This window comes from Ceratotherium simum, chromosome 16 (assembly GCF_057802395.1).
Source record: "Ceratotherium simum simum isolate JZ-2026a chromosome 16, ASM5780239v1, whole genome shotgun sequence".
NCBI lineage: Eukaryota > Metazoa > Chordata > Mammalia > Perissodactyla > Rhinocerotidae > Ceratotherium > Ceratotherium simum.
Window position 1 is genome coordinate 3,573,003 of NC_141915.1, and position 24,746 is coordinate 3,597,748.

The window sequence follows — 24,746 nt, forward strand, 5'->3', positions numbered from 1 at the left end:
TGAAGTCATACAGTCATTGTCTTTCTCTGTCTGACTTATTTTGTTTAGCATAATACCCTCAAGGTCCATCCATGCTGTCGCAGATGGCACAATTTTGTCTTTTTTTTTATGGCTGAGTAGTATTCCATTGTATATATATATATCACACCTTCTTTATCCATTCATCCGCTGATGGACACTTAGGTTGCTTCCAAGTCACTGCTATTGTGAATAATGCTGCAATGAACACAGGGATGCATAAATTTCTTTGAATTGTTGATTTCATGTTCTTTAGATAAATACCCAGTAGTGGGATAGGTGGATCATATGGTGTTTCTATTTTTAATTTTTTAAGAAATCTCCATACTGTTTTCCATAGTGGGTGCACCAGTTTGCATTCCACCAGCAGGGTATGAGGGTTCTCTTTTTCTACAGATCATCTCCAACACTTGTTATTTTTTGTATTGTTAATTATAGCCATTCTGATGGGTGTGACATGATATCTCATTGTAGTTTTGATTTGCATTTCCATAATAATGAGTGATATTGCACATCTTTTCATGTGCCTGTTGCCCATCTGTATATCTTCTTTCAAAAAATATCTGTTCATATCCTATGCTCATTTTTTGATCAAATTGTTCATTTTTTTGTTGTTGAGTTGCATGAGTTCTTTATATATTTTGGATATTAACTGCTTAGTGGATATATGATTTGCAACTGTTTTCTCCCAGTTGGTGGGTTGTCTTTTTGTTTTGTTGATGGTTTTCTTTGCCGTCCAGAAGCTTTTTAGTTTGATGTAGTCTCATTTGTTTATTTTTTCCTTTGTTTCCCTTGCCTGAGGAGATATGATATTCAAAAAGATACTGCTAAGACTGATGTCAAAGAGTGTACTGCCTATGTTTTCTTCTAGGAGTTTTATGGTTTCAGGTCTTACATTCAAGTCTTTGATCCATTTTGAGTTTATTTTTGTGTATGGTGTAAGATAGTGGTCTAGTTTCATTCTTTTGCATGTGGATGTCTAATTTTCCCACACCATTTTTTGAAGAGATTTTCCTTTCTCCCTTGTATGTTCTTGGCTTGTATGTCAAAAATTCGTTGTCCATACATGTGTGGGTTAATTTCTGGGCTCTCAATTCTGTTCCATTGATCCGCGTGTATGTTTTGATTACAATAGCTTTATATATCTTGAAATCAGGGAGTGTGATACCCCCATCTTTGTCCTTTTCTCTCAGGATTGCTTTGGCTATTTGGCGTCTTTTGTTGTTCTATATAAATCTGAGGATTCTTTGTCCTATTTCCATGAAGAAATGTCACTGGGATTCTGATTGGGATTGCACTGAATCTGTAGATTGCTTTAGGTAATATGGACATTTTAACTATGTTTTTTCTTCCAATCCATGAGCATGGAATACCTTTCCATTTCTTTATGTCTTCTTCAATTTCTTTCAATAATGTCTTATAGTTTTCAGTGTGTAAGTCTTTCACCTCCTTGGTTAAATTTATTCCTACATATTTTATTCTTTTTGTTACAATGTAAATGGTATTGTATTCTTGATTTCTCTTTCACTGTTCATTGTTAGTGTATAGAAATGCAACTGATTTTCATATGTTGATTTTGTACCCTGCAACTTGACTGTATTCCTTAATTATTTCTAATCGTTTTTTTGTGAATTCTTCAGGGTTTTCTATATATAGAATCATGTCATTCACAAATAGTAAGTTTTACTTCTTTTCCAATTTGGATTCGTTTTATTTCTTTTTCTTGCCTAATTGCTCTGGCTAGGACTTCCAGTATTATTTTGAATGAGAGTGGCAAGAGTGGGCATCCTTATCTTGTTCCTGTTCTTAGAGAAATAGCTTTCAGTTTTTCACCATTGAGTATGATGTTGGCTGTGGGATTGTCATTTATGGGCTTTATTATGTTGAAGTACTTTCCTTCTACACCCATTTTATTGAGAGTTTTAATTATAAATGGATGTTGGATCTTGTCAAATGCTTTCTCTGCATCTATTGAGATGAACATGTGATTTTTATTCTTCATTTTGTTAATGTGGTGTATCACATTGATTGATTTGTAGATGTTGAACCATCCCTGCATTCTGGAACAAATCCCACTTGATCATGGTGTATGATCCTTTTAATGTATTGTTGTATTCAATTTGCTAATATTGTGTTGAGGATTTTTGCATCTATGTTCATCAGCAATATTGGCCTGTCATTTTCCTTTTTTGTGTTGTCCTTGTCTGGTTTTGGTATCACAGTAATGTTGGCATTGTAAAATGAGTTAGGAAGCATCCCATCCTCTTTAACTTTTCAGAAGAGTTTGAGAAGGATAGATATTAAATCTTCTTTGAATGTTTGGTAGAATTTACCAGAGAATCTGTCTCGCCCTGGACTTTTGTTTTTTGGGAGGTTTTTGATTACTGTTTCAATCTCTTTACTTGTAATTGGTCTACTCAGATTCTCTATTTCTTTTTGATTCAGTTTTGGGAGGTTGTATGATTCTAAGAATTTATCCATTTCTTCTAGTTTATCCAATTTGTTGGTGTATGGCTTTTCATAGTATTGTCTTATAATCTTTTGTATTTCTGTGCTATCTGTTGTAATTTCTCCTCTTTCATTTCTGATTTTATTTACTTGAGCCTTCTCTCTTTTTTTCTTAGTGAGTCTAGCTAAGGGTTTGTCAATTTTGTTTATCTTTTCAAAGAACCAGCTCTTAATTTCAATGATCCTTTCTATTGTCTTTTTAGTCTCTATTTCATTTGTTTCCACTCTGATTTTTATTATTTCCTTCCTTATACTGACTTTGGGCTTTGTTTGTTCTTGTTTTTCTAGTTCTTTTAAGTGTAGTGTTAGATTGAGATTTTTCTAGTTTCTTAAGGTAGGCCTATATATATATACTTCCTTCTTAGTACTGCTTTTGCTGCATCCCATAAATTTTGGTATGTTGTGTTTTCATTTTCATTTGTCTCCAGGTATTTTTTGATTTCTCCTTTGATTTCTTCATTGATCCAATAGTTGTTCAGTAGCATGTTGTTTAGTCTCCACATATTTGTGACTTTTCTAGCTTTCTTCTTGTAGTTGATTTCTAGTTTCATACTATTGTGCTCAGAAAAGATGTTTGATATGATTTCAATATTCTTAAATTGGCTTGTTTCATTTCCCAACATATGGTCTCTTTGAGAATGTCCCAAGTGCACTTGAGAAGAATGTGTATTCCACTGCTTTTCAATGGAATGTTCTATATATATCTATTAAGTCCATCTGGTCTAGTATTTCATATAAGGCCAATGTTTCTTTGTTGACTTTCTCTCTGGAGGATATATCCATTGATGTGAAAGTCCCCTAGTATTATGATGTTGCTGTCAATTTCTCCCTTTAGATCCGTTAATAGTTGCTTTATACACTTTGGTGCTCTGATGCTAGGTGCATATATATTAATAAGTGTTATGTCTTCTTGGTGAAATGTCCATTTTATCATTATATAATGTCCATCTTTGTTTCTTGTTATCTTTTTCGACTTGAAGTCTACTTTGATGTAAGTATAGCAACACTTGCTTTCTTTTGGTTGCCATTTGCTTGGAGTATCATCTTCCATCCCTTCATTCTGAGCCTATTCTTTGGAGTTGAAATGGGTCTTCTGGAGGCAGTATATTGTTAGGTCTTGTTTTTTAATCCATCCAGCCACTCTGTGTCTTTTGATTGCTGAATTCAATCCATTTACATTGAGTCATTATTGATATATGAGGGCTTAATACTGCCATTTTATCTTTTGTGTTCTGGTTGTTCTATATTTCCATTGTTTCTTTTTCTTTGTATTTCTGTCTGCCATTTCAGTTTGATGGTTTTCTGTGATGTTTTCTCAGTTTTGTCTTTATTTATGTTTTGTGACTCTGCTTTGATTTTTTGTTTTGTGGTTACCATGAGGTTTGTATAAAAGATCTCATAGATGATTCAGTCCTTCTTCTGCTGATAGTTTCTTAATCTCCATTAGCCTATGCAGGTTCTGTCTCTTTTTCTCTTTCCCTTCTGTTTTTGTTGTCACAAATTATCCTTTTTTGCATTGTGAGTCTGTTACCAAATTAAAGTGGTTATAGTTATTTTTGATGCTTTCTTTCCCTTTAGCCTTTATGTTATAATTGTTTACTAACCTATTCTGATGTAGAGTTGTAATCTGATTCCGTCAGACAGAATCATTTATCACCTTGCTCAAGGCTTTGTAAACCTTTGCCTTTTTATTTCAGGTAGGAGGGCTCCTTCCAACATTTCTTGTAAGGCAGGTCTAGTGGTGATAAACTCCCTCAGCTTTTGTTTGTCTGGGAAAGCCTTTATTTCTCCTTCATATCTGAAAGGTAATTTGCTTGACTGATAGTTTTTGTCTTTAAATATTTTGAATATATCATCCCACTCTCTCCTAGCCTATAGAGTTTCTGCTGAGAAATTTGCTGATAGCCTGTTGGGGGTTCCTTTGTAAGTTATTTTCTTCTCTCTTGCCACCTTTAATATTGTTTCTTTGTCATTAGCTTTTGACAGTTTTAATATAATGTGCATTGGAGGTCTTTTTGGGTTGAGATAATCAAGCATTCTATTAGCTTCATATTCTTGTATATCTAGTTCCTTCCCCAGGTTTGGGAAGTTCTCAGCTATTATTTCTTTGAATAAGCTCTCTGCTCCTTTCTCCCTCTCTTCTCCTTCTGGGATACCCATTATCCTTATGCTGCTTTTCCTGATTGAGTCAGTATTTCTTGTAGAATTTCTTCATTTTTAAAAAATCTTACTTCTCCTTGTTCTTCCATCTGAATCATTTCTAGATTTCTATCTTTGAGCTCTCTAATTCTCTTTTCCATATGGTCTGCTCTATATCCAAGGCTTTCTACTTTATTTTTCATCTCATTAATTGTGTTCTTCAGCTCCAGAATTTGTTTTATTTTTTTTAAGAGTTTCAATCTCTTTGGTGAAGTACTCCCTCTGTTCATTAATTTTATTGAGCTCATTGAACTGTCTTTCTGAGATTTCTTGTAACTCGCTGAATTTCTTCATGACAGCTATTTTTGAATTCTCTGTCAGTTAGACAGCAATCTTCTGTGACTTCCAGTTTGGTTTCCGTATTTTGTTCTATTGTGTTACTATAGTTCTTCATGGTACTTGATGAGGTGATCCTCTGCTGGTGCATTTGTGGTAGTAAATACCTGTCTTATTTGGGTAAGGCTTTGTTTACTTTGATTCTGAGCTGCTTCTGGTTGTATTTGAGAGCCTGCACTTTCCATTGCCTCTGCTACAGGCATCGTCAGTGCTCTCCTTGTGCTGCTTGTGCCTCTGAAGGTGCTTGTGCCTTGCTGCTTATGATGTCACTGCAGTCCTGGGTGTCACCACTGGGGTCACCAAGCTGTGAGTGCCTCTTCTGCTTCTGGGGTCACCTGGGTCTCATGTCCCCCCACTGGCTCTCCACAGGCTCTCCATGGGCTCAGATGCTGCTGCCACGTGCACCACCTGCACAGATGCTCCTAGGTTATCTGGGGGCGCTCGCAGCGCCACTGTCAGGGATGCTGGGTTCATGGGTGTCACTGACACTGCCAGGGGCCCAAGGTCTTTTATGACACAGGTAGAGCCTATGTTAGGGGCGCTGCCACTAGGGGCTGGGTAACAGGTTCTGCTGTGGTTCCTGAAGCCTCAGGTCACAGGTGCCGCCTGCCATTGCTGGGTAAGGAATAGGGACTGATCCTTGAGTGTTGTTGCTGCTCTTGCAGCCTCTGGTCTCTGGCTCTGGTGTACTTTTTTTTCTTGCTGAGGAAGATTCACCCTGTGCTAACATCTGTTGCCAATCTTCCTCTTTTTGCATGTGACTCGCCACCACAGCATGGCCACTGACAGATGAGTGGTGTAGGTCCGCGCCAGGGAACAGAACCTGGGCCAGTGAAGCAGAGTGTACCGAACTTAACCATTAGGCCACTGGGGCTGGCCTTCTGGTGTGATTTTTGAAGCCTCCGGTCAGGGCGCCACTACCCTTGCTGGGCGTATCCTGTTTTGGATGCAGCCCTTGCTGCTGGACAGACCGGTGTTGGAGTTGCAGGGGGAGGGGGCAGTGTTGCTGGCACTGCTGTGTTTCCTGAAGTGTCAGGTTGTGGGTGCCACCTGCCACCACTAGGAGAGGGGCAGGGGCTAAGCCGCTAGTGCCATTGCTGCTCCTGCAGCCTCTGGTCGCCAGCACGCACCTGTGCAGTTTTTGAAACCTCAGGTCAGGGCACCACCACCCCTTCTAGGGTATCCGCTTTTTGGATGCAGCCTTTGCTGCTGGAAAGACTGGAGATGGAGTCACTGCTGCCTGGAGAGAGAGAGGGGGTTGGGTCACAGGTTCTGCTGTGGCTCCTGAAGCCTCAGGTCACAGGTGCCACCTGCCACTGCTAGGGGAGGAGTAGGGACTGAGCCATGAGCACTACTGCTGCTCTTGCAGCCTCCGGTCTCCAGCTCTGTTGTGTTTTTTGAAACCTTAGGTCAGGGCAAGACTGCCACTGCTGGGGGTATCCACATTTCAGATCACAGCTGCTGGCGGAGGCGGGGCTGCTCCCCTAGTTCCACTGCCTCCCGGAGGTCCAGTCCACCCACCTTAAGATATATAAGTGCAGGGATCTCTCAGGTGTTCTGGTGTGCTGTGCAGGGAGTTCTTTGTTGGTCAGTGGATGTCCTGCTGGTTGTAACTTAGACAGGAGAGACAAAGGGAACAACTCATTCTGCCATGATGCTGACGTCACTCTCCTCAAGGGTCAAGTTCTATGTGTAAAGATATTGACTGAAACAATATTGGTGCTAGTGAAAAATTGGAAACAAATGAAAAGTCCAGGTATGGTGAAGTGACTAAGTGAACAGTACTATATTCAGGTGCTGATTATACACAGGCAAATCAGATTTTTAACCATTTTTAGGAAAAGCCTTTAAAAACATGAAAAAAAAATGCTTAAGTGAAAAAAGCACACAACTGTGGAAAAAATAAGCAGAGCAAAAAGATATGAAGGGAGAGCAATCTAACTTGAGAGTCTGTTTTTAACTGGTAAGTTTGGAATGTTTTCCTTTAGTATGATTATACACTATTTGCATTTAATTCTACCATTTTATTTTGTATTATTTATAATGCTTTCTTTTTGCTACTTTATCTTCTTTATTTTCACTGCCTTCTGTTGGATTAATCATATTTTCTTAATTCCCATTTTATCTCTGCTCCTGGTTTAGAAATATATTCTATTTCCTCTTTCTTGGTTATTCCCTTAAAATGTCAACATGCATACTGACTTAAAAAAATTAAGTTAATCACTATCTCCTACCCTCTTCCCTGGTAACATCTAGATTGCTCTAAATGAGAAAACCCTCTCCCAATCTCACCTCTTATTGCTATACTATATTTTATTTCTACCTTATTTTTGTACTGTGAAAATTGATCTCATTTTTTCTGCGATCAATGCTAGCTTAGATTTACCCATATTTACCACTTTCTCTGCTCACCATTATTTTGACATCAGTGTTTTTTCCATGAAGGTCTGTGAATGGTGGTGTCTCTCAGCCTTTGCTGGAAAATGTCTTTTAATTTATCCTCTTTCTTGAGCGATAGCTTAGCTAGGTAAGGACTGAAATTATTCTCTCAGTGCTTTGATATTATTTCACGGTCTTCTGGTATTTATTGCTGTTGTTGAGGTGTGAGGCCTCCAACTTTGTTCTTTTCCAAGATTGTTTTGACTATTTGGGGTCCCTTGCATCTCCAAATTAATTTTAGGATCAGTTTGTCCAATCTGCAAAAAATTGAAGTTCGAATTTTGATAGAGATTGCACTGAATCTGTAGGTCAACTTGCAGGTATTGCCACTGTAACAATACTGAGTCTTCCAATCCATGAACATGGGAAATCTTTCCATCTATTTAGGTCTTCTTTAATTTCTTTCAACAATGTTTTGTAGTTTTCAGTATACAAGTCTTGTTCTTCTTTGGTTGAATTTACCCATAAGTATTTTTTTTTTTTTTGATGCTGTGGCGAATGGAACTGCTTTCTTAATTTCATTTTCAGTTGTTCATTGCTAGTGTTATAGACATATAACTGATTTTTGTGTACTGATATTGAATCCTGTAAGCCTGCAGAATTCATTTATTAGCTCTAGTAGTTTTAGGTTTTTTTTTTGCATGTACATGTGGATTTCTTAGAGTTTTCTATATATGAAATCATGTCATTTGCAAGTACAGATAGTTTTATTTCATCCTTCCAATCTGGATGCCTTTTATTTCCTTTTCTTGCCTAATTGCCCAGGTTAGAATCTCCAATACAATGTTCATTATGATTTCTGAATATTCAGAATCATGTCTTTGTCTGTCTCTGTCTCTTGTCAAATGTCTCTGAATATTGCATCCCCACCTGTGTCTCTATTCTCTCCTTGTGGAATTCCTACTAGATATATAATGGACCTATATCTTTCATATATTCCATTTCTACTTTTTCCCATTTTTATTTATTGTGGTAAAATACACATAACATAAAATTTACCATTTAACCATTTTTTCCTTCTGACTTGAGTAATTATATATAGTATATATATTTTTTTACAATCTTAATTATTTTTAAGGATACAGTTCAGTGGTATTAAATACATTCATAATGTTGTGCAACCATCACTACCATCCATCTCCATAACTCTTTTCACCTTGTGAGACTGAAACTCTATACACATTAAACAATAACTTCCCTCCCACCTCCCCCCAGCCCCTGGCAACCACCATTCTACTTTCTGTCTCTATGATTTTTGACTATTTTAAGTACCTCATATCAGTGGAATCATACAGTATTTAGCTTTTTCTGACTGGCTTATTTGACTTAGCATAATGTCCTCAAGGTTCATTCATGTTGTAGCATGTGTCAGAATTTCCTTCCTTTTTAAGGCTGAATGATATTCCAGTGTATGTATATATCACATATATTCCTTCATTCATGTGTGGGTGGACATTTGGGTTGCTTCCACCTTTTGTCTATTGTGAATAATGCTGCTATGAACATGAGTGTGAAAATATTTCTTCCAGATCCTGCTTTCAATTCTTTTGGGTATTTACTCAGATGTGGAATTACTGGGTCATATGGTAATTCTACTTTTAATTTTTTGAGGAACCACCATACTTTTTGACACAGTGGCAGCATTATTTTACATTCATTCCAAACATTGCACAAGGGTTCCAATTTTTCCACATCCTCACCAACACTTGTTATTTTCTGTGTGTGTGTTTTTTTTTTTATAGTAGCCATACTAATGGATGTGAGGTGGTATCTCAATGTAGTTTATTGTAATCATTTCCTAATAGTAAGTGATGTTGACATCTTTTCATGTGCTTATTTGGCCACTGTATATTTTCCTTAGAGAAATATTTATTCAAATCCTTTGCCCACTTTTGAATAGGGTTGTTTTTTTGTTATTGAGTTTTAGGAGTTCCCTATATATTCTGGATATTAATCCCTTATCACATAGAGGATTTGCAAGTATTTTCTCCCATTCTGTTAGGTTGCCTTTTTACTCTCTGGATATTGTCTTTTGAAACACAAATTTTTCAAATTTTCATGAAGTCCAATTTCTCTATTTTTTCTTTTGTTGCTTGTACCTTTGGAGTCATATCCAAGAAATCATTGCCAAATCCAATGTTGTGAAGCTTTTGCCTTATGTTTTCTTCTAAGAGTTTTATTGTTTTAGGTCTTATGTTTAGGTGTTTGATTCCTTTTCAGTTAATTTTTGTATATGGTGTGAGGTAAGGGTCCAACTTCATTCTTTTGCATGTGGACATTCAGTCATCCCAGCACCATTTGTTGAAAAGACTGTCCTTTCCCCACTGGATAGTCTCGGCATCTTTGTCAAAAATAATTTGATCATATATACAAGGGTTTATTTCTGGGCTCCCTATTCTATTTCATTGGTCTATATATCTAATTCTATCTATTTACATGTTTTAGTTTTATTCTAGGAATTTCCACAGATCTATCCTCAAGTTTATTGTTTGTTTTTTCAGCTTTAACTCACCTTCTGTTTATCATGTCTATTAAGTATTACATTTCTATGGCTATATATTCTAGTTTTGAAAATTCTACTTGGTTCTTTTCCAAATATTGTTCTTTTGGTTTCAATTCCTTCTTTTACATTTAATGATTTTAAACATAATACTTTTCTCTTTCTGATTATTATACCATCATCTCAGATTGGAAATTTAATTTTCCTGTTTGTTGTATCTGTGAACTCTTGCTCATGATGGAATATTTCTTTGTATTTTATAATTTTTATTATAAGCTCACCACTATGGGGGCTTGTTTTTTCCATAGGAATAATGAAGAATTATTGCCTCAGTGTCTCTAACAAAAGGAAGCCTGTGGCAAGAAGCATAAAGTAGAATGGTGGTTGCCAGGAGCTGAGGGCAGGAGGAATGGGGAGTTGCTGTTTAATGGGTACAGAGTTTCAGTTTTGCAAAATGAAAAAGTTCTGGAGATTGGTTGCACAACAATGTGAATGTACTTACCACTACTTAACCATATAGTTAAAACTGGTTAAGACGGTAAATTTTATGGTATGTGTATTTTGTCAGAATTAAAAATAAAAAAGGAGACCTGTGACAGACCAGGTAGAAAAACAGAAAATCTGAAGATAAGATAGAATTAGTAGATAGGTACTGTTTATCACACACCTATAAACAAGCTCTAATATCATCATTTAAAAACAGAAGCAAAACTGAAACCCTTCCTTGAACACACATTTCTCACCCTCAACAACCAAACTCTAGACAGAACTGTCTGCCTCAGCAGTCTCTGCTCCTTTGCCTACCTTGAAAGTCAATGCATTCGAATCTGGCTCTCACTCCTCATCACTCCATAAGGTCTCTAATGACTCTAAACCCAAGGGACACTTTCCAATCCTATCTTCTGACACCTCTCAGCAGCCTCCACCCAGTCGTCATTCCCTCTGTGAATCAGTCTTCTTAGCTGCTTCCTCCACAGGTTCTCTTGATTTTCTTCCTTCCACACTGGCCTGTCCTATCTCTTGACTGGGTTTTCATTCTATTCTCGACCTCTACATGTTGGGGCTTGCTCCTAGACACTCTTCCTTTTCATTCCTAGATGACCACATCCATTCCCACTAAAATTTGTTTTTCATTTGTAAGATTAAAAAAAAAAATACTTGGAAACAAAAATGGCTCATAATCCCTCTGCCCAGATGGCCTCTGTTGATCTTAAACAAAAACAAAAACAAGCAAGAAACAAACAAAACAAATGGAATATTTGTACAGGGTTGGAATATTCAAAAAGCATCAAAAGATAAAAGGCATTATCCCCACACGGTTGTTTAAGCCAGAACCTCTGGAGTCATTTGTGATTCTTCCCATCCATCGCCTTGGCTTCCACATCCAGACGCTGGTCATGTCCAGCCACTTCTGCTTCTACCACATAACTAACTCATCTGCTTTTCTCCTCCACCACCAGCAGCCTCCTACTTGCTCCCGTGGATGATTCCAACAGCCTCCTTCCAGTGGTACCCACTCCCACACCTGTTCTCCTCTAAGCCAGCTTCCACACAGCAGCAAGAAGCATGTCACATCCTTCTTTCCTCACCAGCCCCCTCAGCTAGGTTCCCATTTCAGGTCCCTGAACACGTCAAGTGGTCTTTTTATTCTTGGAGCCTTTGGTCAGGCTACCCACTCAGCTCTCACCCTTGGGCTTCCCAAGCTGGCTCCCTTTCACCTTTCAAGTCTCAGTTTAAATAGCAACTCAGAAGGACCATTCCTGACTACCCTATCTAATAAGGTATCAGTCTCTGTTTTTATGCATCTCAGACTTTTTTTGCTTCTTTATTGGTACATTGTTATATATATATTGGTAATGGTCTTATTCATCTGTTTACTTGTTTATCTCTGTCTCCCCAGCAGAGCACAAGTGCCTAGAGGGCAGGGACTGTCTCCATCACACTCTCTACTATGTTCTAGCACCAACTCCACATTCGCTGAATAAACATGCCAGGCATTGTGCTACGTGTTTTACTTGTGTCATCTTATCCAATTTTCATCTGCAAAGTAGGTATTTTTTCCCATTTTGTCCATAAGGAAACTGAAGCTCAGAAAGATTAAGTAATGAGCCCATGGTCACACAGTTGGGGAGCAGCAGGCCAGGACTCAAACCCAGTGTGTCTGGCTCCAAGACCCATGCTCTGTCCACTATGCCATGCTCTCTTCCTGCTGTCTGATTCCCCTCTCCTCGGTGCATGGCATGGTGGGCATTCAACACATCGGCTAAGTGAATGCAATGACAATAGCCTAGCAGAGTTTATGCACAGAAAGTGCTAAGTTTCACCCTGGAGGTTCTTACCAAGTAGGCTGCAGAGACCAGTTCATAAATGATGGCCTGGGCTCCAAGTTCTGTCACGTTAATCAGTCCTGAAACGTTGGCAAAGGCACACACAAAACACATTTCAAAAAGTGGATTAAAGCAAACATTTTCCTTATGAAACTAGTACATATCTTAATTTAAGAGAAGCGAAGACTGCCCCCAGAAGCATAACCCAGTGGAAGAATTCACCATCTGTGCAGAGAGGAACCCCAGCCCATTCCCAAGAAGCTGCCAAGAACTCAGGCAGCTAAGACGTGATACAGCTTCACTCTACAAGCCCCTACTCCACCAGGGAAGAAAACATCAGGTGTAAAGTAGAAAACAATGAGGCTCCTAGATTTACAGGTCAGTCCTCAGGGAGATGTATGGGGAGGGAATGTGGGAGAGAAGGGATGGAAGGCAGTGGAACTCTATATAGAGCTGATGGGACTATTGCCGTATTCAAGTGTCCACAGAAACTTTAACACCAATTATTATCATCCTCTGTCTCTTTTATTTTCTCTATTACTTTACTAGCAATAAGATGGCTAAGGTGAAGAGCTATGACCAAAATTGTTACAGTTCTCATAGAAACACAGATCATGTCTAAGACAGAGCCAAATCAGTCACTGTGTGTTTATAAATGTCTTAAAAACTTGGCATCACGTCTAGCAAAAACCAACTGAAGCAGAAGATGGTCTGTGAGAGTCAGGAGACCTAGATTCAGGGTTTTGTTCTCCCGCTCCGTGACCCTCGCAAAATCTTCACAGCGGCCTTCCTTTCCAAACCTACAAAATGAAGGGCAGTGAGGTAAAGCTAAAGCCCACCCGACCTGAACATGCTTATGGTTGGAGAAGGATTTAAACCTAAGTTGAAAACTTCCATGAGAGCCTGATGTAAAGAAGAGGAAGGAGAAGTAAAACTTACACTTCTTCAACAGCCCTGGAGACATGACTAGCAGGCTGTTTTTACATTTCTACTGAACTGCTGACAAACCTGCAAGGAAGGTTCCGATCTCGAAGGTCCACCACTCAATGCACAGCATGAACACACTGGGAATAGCCAGCTGGATGTAGGAGTCCCACTCCTGGAAACAGTCTCTAGTCCAACCTGGAGGACGGGCAAGAAAACAGGCACTTACTTTTCAACAGTCTCTGATACTAACAATTTTATTTCACATACCTGCCTCTTCCAAATGGCCAGAGACTAGGAACAACTGCAGTTCTCTAGAAAAATAACTGACTTTAAAGATGTCAACCAAGACCAGAGTTTGAGATGGCAGGAACACAGCTGGCAATACTTGGTGAAACTGAAGTTATGTATATGCCCTATCACCCACACATTTCTCTCCTGGTATAAATGACAGAGAAACTTTCATAGAGCTCCAAAAGAAAACATGCAGGATATTCACTGTGGCAGGTTGTGGTTGTGGGATATTGGGGCCATCAGGGGGACCATCACTAGGGAACTAGAGAAGTAAAATATGATGGATGCATATTATAGTCAAATCAGAACACTGGATGTACAAATGGCATTGTAGTTAGATCTAAAAATACATTATGCCAACAGGCAACAAAAGTAAAAACAGATAAATTGGACTACATCAAAATTTAAAACTTCCATGTGTCAAAGGACACAATCAACAGAGTGAAAAGGCAGCCCACAGAATGGGAGAAAATATTTGTAAATCATGTACCTGATAAGGATATCTGGATATCATAATATCCAGAATATATAAAGGACCCATAGAATTCAACAACAACAATAAAAAACCCAATTAAAAAATGGGCAAAGGACTTGAACAGACATTTCTCCAAAGAAGATATACAAATAGCCAAAAAGCACATGAAAAAATGCTCAACATCACTAATCATTAGGAAAATGCAAATCAAAACCACAGTAAGATGTCATCTCACACCCATTAGAATGGCTGCTTTAAAAAAAAAACAAACAGAAAATAACAAGCGTTAGCAAGGATGCAGATAACTTGGAATCCTTGTGCACTGTTGTTAGGAATGTAAAATGGTGCAGCCACTATGGAAAAACAGCATGGTGGTTCCTCAAAAAATTGAAAGTAGACAGGACCGGCCCGGCAGAGTAGTGGTTAAGTTTGCGTGCTCAGCTTCAGCGGCCCAGGGTTCACACGTTCGGATCCTGGGTGTGGACCTACGCACTGTTATCAAGCCATGCTGTGGTGGCGTCCCATATAAAGTGGAGGAAGATGGGCATGGATGTTAGCTCAGGGCCAATATTCCTCACCAAAAAGAGGAGGATTGGCAGATGTTAGCTCAGGGCTAATTAAAAAAATTAAAAGTAGAATTACCATATGATCCAGCAATACCACTTCTGGGTATATATACAAAAAAATTGAAAGCAGGATCTTGAAGAGATATTTGTACACCCATGTTCATAGCAGCATTATTCACAATAGCCAAAAGGTGGAAGCAACCAAATATCGATTGACAGATGAATGGATAAACAAAATGCAGTATATACATACAATGGAATATTATTCAACTTTAAAAAGGAAGGAAATTCTAACAAATGCTATAAAGTGGATGAACTTTGAGGACATTATGCTTAGTGAAATAAGCCAGTCACAAAAAAACAAATACTATACAATTTCACTTATATGAGGTATCAAGAGTAGTGAAATTCCTAAAGACAGAAAGTAGAACGGGGGTTACCAGGGATGAGGGGAGAGGGAATGGGGAACTGTTTAATGGGTACAGAGTTTCGGTTTTGCAAGATGGAAAAGTTCTGGAGATGCATGGTGGTGATGGCTGCATGACAACGTGAATGTGCTTAACACAACTGCATACTTAAAAATGGTTAAGATGGTAAATTTTATGTTATGTGTATTTTACTACAATTTAAAAAACAACAACAGAACACTGTGCTAAGTCAGAGGTCCACGAACTTTTTCTGTAAAGGGCCAGATAGCAAATATTTTCAGCTTTGCAGGCCAAAAGGTCTCTGTTGCCGCTATTCAACTGTGCCGTAGCAAAGCAAGAGAAAAGAGAAAATCTCTCAAAGTACAGCATAGTTACAGAGAGAGAACACGGGAAAGAGAAACGAGCAGATATGTAAGATATCTGAGTGCAAAGGAAAGAACAGCTAGAAATGGAGACAAGTCATAGAGGAAAAGGCTAAAATTTTTCCAGAATTTAATAGAGGTCCTCAGATTAAGAAAGTTTACCAAATGCCTACAAGATAATTTTTTAAAAATCCTCATGTGACCATGCTGTGGTATAAAAAAGGAGAAAGAGAAAATCTTTAAAACTGTGAGAGAAAATACTTGATTGTTTACAAAGAAAAGACAATCAGGTTTATGGTGGACTTATCACTAAGAATAAGAAGGAAAAAGTGTAATATCAGCCATGCAAAATTACTATCGACTTAGATTTTTATACCCAGCAATATTCAAGAATGAGAATAAGATGATTTTTTAAAAAACATTTAAAAGGTAAGAGTTTACTCTTTACAGATCCTTGCTGAAAGAACTACTGAAAGATGTATTTCGGCAAGAATAAAAGTAAATCCAGGAGGAAGGAATGAGATTCAAGAAGCAACAGTGAAGAAATTAACTTCTTTTTTTTTTTTTTTGTGAGGAAGATCAGCCCTGAACTAACATCCATGCTAATCCTCCTCTTTTTGCTGAGGAAGACCAGCTCTGAGCTAACATCTATTGCCAATCATCCTCCTTTTTTTTCCCCCCAAAGCCCCAGTAGATAGTTGTAGGTCATAGTTACACATCCTTCCAGTTGCTGTATGTGGGACGCGGCCTCAGCATGGCCGGACAAGCAGTGTGTCGGTGCGTGCCCGGGATCCGAACCTGGGCCGCCAGTAGTGGAGCGTGCGCACTTAACTGCTAAGCCATGGGGCTGGCCCAGAAATTAATTTCTAAAACATGTTGATAAATCTAAATATAAGAAAATAATATTTTATTAGAATTTTTAAAAATCTGGAACTAAACTTATAATTGACAATAAAAACAGAAGGTAAGACTACGGAGAGAGAAAATTAAGATGTGCTATCTTATTTGGGAAGAGGACAGAGATAAGAAAAAACATGTATTTCAGAATATTACAATGAGCATTATAGTTGCCTGTCCAACCACCATTCCTCCTCCTCTTGGAAACTCCTATCTCTCATTCAGGTGTCCACAGTCCCCTTGCACACCAATACTGAAACACCTACACTTGGACTTCCAGTTACATGAGCCAGTTTAACCTTTTAATCTTTAATGGTTAAGGTAGAGTGAACTGGTTTTTTTGTTTTTAACTTACAGCTGAATGCATCCTAACTGATGCAAGTATGCATATTAAAAATTTAAGAATATTTGAAACCCCCAATATAATAGGTGATCCAAGTGAGAATCATCAGTGGGTGCTGAAACCATTGGATGAAAGATTATTGGAGAACCAGAGAGTCAAATGATCTCCATCACCCTACAGATTACTTGCTAATTACAAAGGAGAAAATTATATTTCCAAAGGAGAAATCTAGCAGTCACTACCTTAACCAAATGATCAAACCCAGCATCACCTGAAATTATTTGCCTCCAGATGCAGTGTAGTAAGTACACACCATTCCCCATGGGGTTTTCTTGCCCAAATGCTGTAACCTGAATCTACTGCTGAGGACACAAACATGAGGAGACAAATCCAGAGTGTAGGACATTCTACAAGACAACTGGCTCTTTGAAAAATCAGTGTCACAAGAATAAAAAAGATAAAGGGATTGTTTTAAATAAAAAGAAGATAAAGAAACAACAACCAAATGCAACGCATGAACCTTGACTGGATCCTGGATCTCAAAAACAGGTTTAAATATACGATGGGTTGGGGACAACTATGGAAATTTGAATATAGAATATACATCACATGATATTATTGAATATCATATTCAATAATGTTTTTCTATTTTCTTCAATATGGTAATATTGTGGCTATTTAGAAGAATGTTATTTAAGAGATGCATGCTGAAATAATTAGCGGTGAGGCATCATGACGTCTTCAATTTGCTGGACAGCAAAACAATGGATACATATGTTGAAAGAGAGAAACAAATAGGGCAAAATGTTAACAGTTGGCAAATCTAGATAAAGCATAATGGAATGATCATTAAACCATTCCTTCTACTTATCAGTGGGCTTGAACATTTCAAAAATAAAAAGTCGGAGGCAAAAATGAAAAAGTGCTTGAGACTTGAAAACAATTAAAAGTATTTAAGGCTAGTAAAAAAAATAGCAGCTAACATTTGTTGAATGCACTTTATGTTATAGTCTTTGTTCTAAACACTTCACATGGATTAACTCAGTTAATCCTCACAACAATTAAATGATAAAGGTCCTATTATCATTACTACTTTACAAATGAGGAAACCGAGGCACAGAAGTTAGGTAATTTTTCCTACTAAGAAGTGGGACCTGAGCCTATGCAGTCTGGCTCCAGAGTCAACGTGTTTAACAACTTTGCCCTACCACCTCCCAGATGAAGAGGAGTTACAGTAAGAGTAGAGGATAGTAGAGAAAAGAAAGAAAGTATAGTATATAATCATTATACATTTGGTGTGTGTGTGTGTATGTATATATATATATATAGTGTGTGTGTGTGTGTGTGTAAGGAAGATGAGCCCTGAGCTAACATCTGTTGCCAATCCTCCTCTTTTTGCTGAGGAAGATTGGCCCTGGGCTAACATCCGTGCCCATCTTCCTCTACTTTATATGGGATGTCGCCACAGCACAGCCTGACAAGCAGTGTGTCGGTCTGCGCCCAGGATTCGAACCAGTGAACCCTGGGTCACTGAAGTGGAGCACGCAAACTTAACTGCTATGCCACCAGGCTGGCCCCTGGTATATATTTTTAAAACTGTTTTTAAGGTTGTTTAAAGAATTTATGAGACTGATATATTAGACAAGACTTTAATTAAATGTTTAAAAGTGATAAGTTTGCAATCAATGTTTAAATGTTTGGGAAATCTAAATTGTTAATTCTTAAATTTTTGGTTTTTAGTTGTGTAAGTACTCCGTGAATATTTAGAGGAATGTTGATTATTTAAAGAATGTTAAATCATTAATAAATTCACAACAAATTTAGTCATGCATTGCTTAATGATGGGGATACATTCTGAGAAATGCGCCATTAGGTGATTTTGTCATTGTGCAAACATCATAGAGTGTACTTACACAAACCTAGATGGTATAGCCTACTACACACCTGGGCTCTATGGTACTAATATTATGGGACCACCATTGTACATGTAGTCCATCATTGACCAAAATGTCATTATGTGGTGCTTGACTGTGAATAAATCCACACCAAAAGCCCCAACCCCCAAACATTAAAGAATCTATCAACCTGTGTAATAAATTGGATTTGCAGAAGGTCTAAAATATGCATTTGTGTTTATAAAAAACTATTCAGATACGGCTCTTTTCCTCAAGCACTAAAAGTAAGGGGTGGGAGAAGATAAAGACAAAAATTGAGCAAAGAGATAAAAATCACTTTACACAGTAGATGTAAGTGCTTTTTCCTTACTTTGTTTATTAATCATTGGTAATTAGTCACCTCTGAAGAAGCCATTACCGTGTCTCAGAAAGGGATGGTTTACTTACAACATTAAATATTTGTCATGGTCCAGAAAAGGCAAATTTATAGAGATTTAGTGTTTGCCTGGGGCTCAGGGGAACAGGTTCACTGACCGCAAAGAGTCATCAGGAATCTTCTTTGGGTGATGGAAATGTTCTAAAACTGGATTTTATAGCATGTAAATTATACATCAGTAAAGTTGCTAAAAATAACTGAGATTGTTTTCCTTATTTCGCCTTCGAGACGCAAAGAATCTGAAATGATTATGAATTGTGAGCTGACGAGGAAATGACTGAATGTGGTTTCTATTTACACAGGGAGGCTGGGCAGAATGAAGCTGAGAATTCTCTGAGCTCTCATCTATCAATTCCTGCTTTTAAAAGCAAAAAGAAAACAAACTAAAGAAGGCTGATTATAAAAAAACAGGTAAGGTTTAAAGGCCTAAGCTTGTTCTTATTTTATCACGTTTAATGGATTAACTTTGTTTTAAAATGTGTGTATGAAATTTTTTTTTATTGCAGGCAAACTCTGATCTCGAGTCTATAGCATTTGTACAAATATACTGGGAGCCAATTGGGTTAAAATTAGCAATCCACTATTTCAGAGTTTACTTAAGGGAGAAGTATTTATTTCCATTAGTAAAATGATAAACAACTTTTTCAGGAAACTTCTTTGTCAAGCAGGAGCATGCATGATATCTGGCAAGATAAATGAATATCCAGGGTAACGTGTGAGAACTGAATGAACCATAGCCGTTAACATTGCCTGAGTACTTGATACTTCTCAATTGTGGCAGACACCACAATTTGTCTAGCAAAATTCATTTCCCTATTGTTCACGGAAATAAACTCACCAGAGTTTAGAGGCCACTTGTACATTTCTTGCAACTTGGTATGACCACGTGGCTAAGTATTGGCCAACGGGATAAAATCAGAATTGGTGGGGTGACGTTAGCATCAGGGCGGAGTGAGCTTCTCCCATTGAACTCTCCCCCTCTAAGACACAACAAAAAGGACGTTCATATTCCAACAGAAGCTATTCACACAACACAGGGGATATCTGAGGCACCCAGGCAGCTGTACACCCGAGGACTGAGGTGCTGGAATCTCCAGAGTAAGTGTAAGAAGGCTCCAGCTGACTTGGCGCCAGCAACTTCGGCCAACTACACTCCAGTTCCAGCTTTTTTAGCCCAGCGCACTCCAGTTCCAGCTTCTTTGGCTCAGCAGCAGTCCAGCTCTTCCTCTTCAACACACCCGCACCTGAGCCCCAGCTGCTTTGGCCTATCTGCATTCCAGCTCCAGCTGTTTCCACGCTTGACCCCAGCAGCCTCCACTCAGCCACACCACAAATCAGCCAGGGGCCGACAAGAGTGCCCATGGATTGAGGCAGGCCAGAATACACGGCCCTTGACCCCCACCCAGTGGCAGCAAGAAGAAACTGCAACCACATATTTTCACTATGAGGAAAGGTAAGCCAACACCAACAGGCACCATGCAAAAATATATTAAATCTCTAGACCAAAAGGAAAATGACAAGCACCCAGAAGTCAGCCCAGAAAGCACAGATGTGTATAACCTTAATGACAGAGAATTCAAAATAGCCATCATAAAAAAGCTTAATGAAATACAAGAAAACACAGACAGACAATTCAGTGAAATCAGGATATTCTTCACAAAAGAGATTGAAAGTATAAAAAAAACCAATCAGAAATCTTAGAGATGAAAAACACAATAGAGGAGATAAAGACAAATCTGGAAGCCTTAAGCAGCAGAGCGGACAATATGGAGGAAAGAATTAGCAATACTGAGGACAGCAATGCGGAAGTGATCCAGATGGAGGAGGAAGGAGAACTAAGACTAAAAACAAATGAAGAAACTCTCTGAGAAATATCCGACTCAATTAGGAAATCCAACATAAGGATTGTAGGTATTCCAGAGGGAGAAGAGAGGGAAAAAGGAGCAGAGAACTTGTTCAAAGAAATAATATCTAAGAACTTCCCAAACCTGGGGAAGGAGCTGGAAATACCAGTGAATGAAATCAAGAGATCTCCTAAATATATCAACACAATAAGACCCTCTCCAAGGCATATAGTAGTAAAGCTGGCAAAAGTCAATGATAAAGAAAAAATATTAAGGGCAGCTAGACAAAAAAAAATAACATACAAAGGATTTCCTATCAGGCTCTCAGCTGATTTCTCAACAGAAACTTTACAGGCTAGGAGACAGTGGAACGATGTATTCAAAATTCTGAAGGACAAAAACTTTCAGCCAAGAATACTCTACCCAGCAAAAATATCCTTCAGCTATGATGGAGAAATAATAACTATCCCAGATAAACACAAGCTAAGGGAGTTCATTGCCACAAGACCCCCACTACAAGAAATGCTCAAAAAGACCCTCATCCCTGAGGAAAAAAAGAGAAAGAGGATTCAAAGTTTTGAACAAGGAGGAAAATAGGTTGAGAAAACCAGAAAAACTGCAGTCCTCTATCAAAATAGATTAGCAAACACTTAATTATAAAACCAAAGATCAAGGGAAGGTAAGCACCAAGCATAAATATAACCTCATTATGTTAAACACGAACTCATAACACAAGAAGGAATAAGATGTGACAACAATAACATAGAAGGGGAAGAGGAAAGAGATCGAATCGACTTCGATTCAAAGTCATCAAAAAGTGGACTATCACATCCACGAGATTTTTTACACAAACCTCATGGTAACCACTAACCAAATAATCAGAACAGAACCACACATGATAAAGAAAGAGAAAACTAAGAGAATCCCCATACAGAACTACCAAACTGCTTTGGTAGTCCGAAACACATGGAATGAGAAACAAAAGAAATGCAAAAAAACCAGAAAAAGAGTGATAAAATAACAACAACAAGCCCCCATGTATCAATAACCACCCTAAATGTAAATGGACTGAACTCTCCAATCAAAAGACACAGAGTGGTGGGATGGATTAAAAAACAAGACCCAACAATATGCTGCCTCCAGGAAACACATCTCAGCTCTAAAGACAAACACAGGCTCAGAGTGAAAGGATGGAAGACAATACTCCAAGATAATGGCAAACAAAAGAAAGCAGGTGTTGCCATACTTATACTAGACAAAGTTGACTTCAAGATAAAACAGGTAATGAAAGACAAAGAGGGGCATTATATAATGATAAATGGGACACTCCACCAAGAAGACATATCACTTTTAAATATATATGCACCCAATACAGGAGCACCAAGGTACATAAAGCAACTATTAACAAACCTAAAAGGAGATAGTAACAACAACACAATAATAGTAGGGGATCTTAACACCCCACTCTCATCAATGGACAGATAATCCCGACAGAAAATAAATAAGGAAATAATGGACCTAAATGAAAAACTAGATTAGGTGGACTTAATAGACATATACAGAGCACTCCATCCAAACACAGCAGATACACATTCTTCTCAAGCACACATGGAACATTCTCAAGAATAGACCATATGTTGGGAAACAAGGTATGCTTATATAAACTTAAGAAGATTGAAATCATAACAAGCATCTTTTCAGACCATAATGCCGTGAAGTTAGAAATCAACTACAAGGAAAAAACCAGGAAAGTGACAAAGCTGTGGAGACTCAACAACATGCTACTAAACCACCAATGGATCATTGATGAAATTAAAGGAGAATTCAAAGCATATCTGGAGACAAATGAAAATGAAAATACACCGTACTAACTCATATGGGATGCAGCAAAAGCAGTCCTGAGAGGGAAACTCATAGCAATACAGGCCCACCTTAACAAACAAGAAAAATCCCAAATAAGCAACCTTAAACTACACCTAACAGAATTAGAAAAAGAAGAACAAACAAAACTCAAAGTCAGCAGAAAGAGTGAAATAATAAAAATTAGAGCAGAAATAAATGAAACTGAAATTTAAAAAAACAGTAGAAAGGATCAATGAAACAAAGAGCTGGTTCTTTGAGAAGATAAACAAAATTGACAAACCCTTAGCCAGACTCACCAAGAAAAAAAGAGAGAAGGCTCAAATAAATAAAATTAGAAGTGAAAGAGGAGAAATTACAACAGATACCACAGAAATACAAAGGATTATAAGAGAATATTATGAAAAACTATATGCCAACAAATTGGACAATCTAGAAGAAATGGATAAATTCTTAGACTCATACAACCTCCCAAAACTGAACCAAGAAGAAACAAAGAATCTGAATAGACCAACCACAGGTAAAGAGATTGAAACAGCAATCAAAAACCTCCCAAAAAATAAAAGTCCAGGACCAGATGGTTTCTCTGGAGAATTTTACCAAACATTCAAAGAAGATTTAATACCTATCCTTCTCAAACTGTTCCAAAAAACAGAGGAAGATGGAACACTTCCTAACACATTCTATGAGGCCAACATCACCCTGATACCAAAGCCAGACAAGGACAATGCAAAGAAGGAAAATTACAGTCCAATATCACTGATGAACATATATGCAAAAATCCTCAACAAAATATTGGCAAACCGCATACAGCAATACATTAAAAAGATCATACACCATGATCAAGTGGGATTTATACCAGGGACACAGGGATGGTTCAACATCCACAAATAAATCAATGTGATATGCCACATTAACAATGAGGAATAAAAACCACATGATCATCTCAATAGATGCAGAGAAAGTATTTGACAAGATCCAACATCCATTTATGATAAAAACTCTTAATAAAATGGGTATAGAAGCAAAGTACCTCAACATAATAAAGTCATATATGACATACTCACAGCCATATTTGTCATATATGTCATATGCCATATTTGTCATATATGACAAACCCACAGCCAATATCATACTCAGTGGGGAAAAACCGAAAGCCATCCCTCTGAGAACAGGAACAAGACAAGGGTGCCCACTCTCACCACTCTTATTCAACCTATTATTGGAGGTTTTCGCCAGAGCAATTAGGCAAGAAAAAGGAATAAAAGGAATCCAAAAAGAAAGAAATGAAACTCTTGCTGTTTGCAGATGACATTTTATATATAGAAAACCCTAAAGAATACATTGCAAAATTATTAGAAATAATCAACAACTAAGCAAAGTTGCAGGGTACAAAATCAACTTACAAAAATCAGTTGCATTTCTATAATGATGAACTAACAGAAAGAGAACTCAAGAAGACAATCCCATTTACAATTGCAACAAAAGAATAAAATATCTAGGAATAAATTTAACCAAGGAGGTGAAAGACCTATACAATGAAAACTGTAAGACATTATTGAAAGAAATCAAGGATGACATAAAGAAATGGAAAGATATCCCATGCATATGGACTGGAAGAATAAACATAGTTAAAATGTCCATACTACCTAAAGCAATCTACAGATTCAATGCAATCCCAATCAGAATCCCAAGGACATTCTTCATGGAAGTAGAACAAAGAATACTAAAATTCATACGGGGCAACAAAAGACCCTGAATAGCTAAAGCAATCTTGAGAAAAAAGAACAAAGCTGGAAGCATCACAATCCCTGACTGCAAAATATACTACAAAGCGATAGTAATTAAAACAGCATGGTACTGGTACAAAAACAGACACACAGATCAATGGAACAGAATTGAAAGCCCAGAAATAAAACCACACATATATGGACAGCTAATCTTTGACAAAGGAGCTAAGAGCATACAATGGAGAAACGAAAGTCTCTTCAATAAATGGTGCTGGGAAAACTGCAGAGCCCCACGCAAAAGAATGAAAGTAGACTATTTTCTTTCACCATGCACAAAAATTAACTCAAAATGGATCAAAGACCTG

General features: G+C 37.8%; 1 protein-coding gene across 1 annotated transcript in view; it reads right to left on the reverse strand.

The window, feature by feature from the left end:
- Positions 1 to 24,746, reverse strand: part of LOC106800029 (multidrug and toxin extrusion protein 2-like) — a 68,978-nt gene that overhangs the window by 25,112 nt on the left and 19,120 nt on the right. Inside the window, exons 9-10 of the mRNA XM_087440395.1 lie at positions 13,336 to 13,449; positions 12,340 to 12,407 (exon numbers count right to left, since the gene is read on the reverse strand). Of these exons, the coding sequence (XP_087296521.1) occupies positions 12,340 to 12,407; positions 13,336 to 13,449 (182 nt within the window). The remainder of the gene's footprint in view (positions 1 to 12,339; positions 12,408 to 13,335; positions 13,450 to 24,746) is intronic.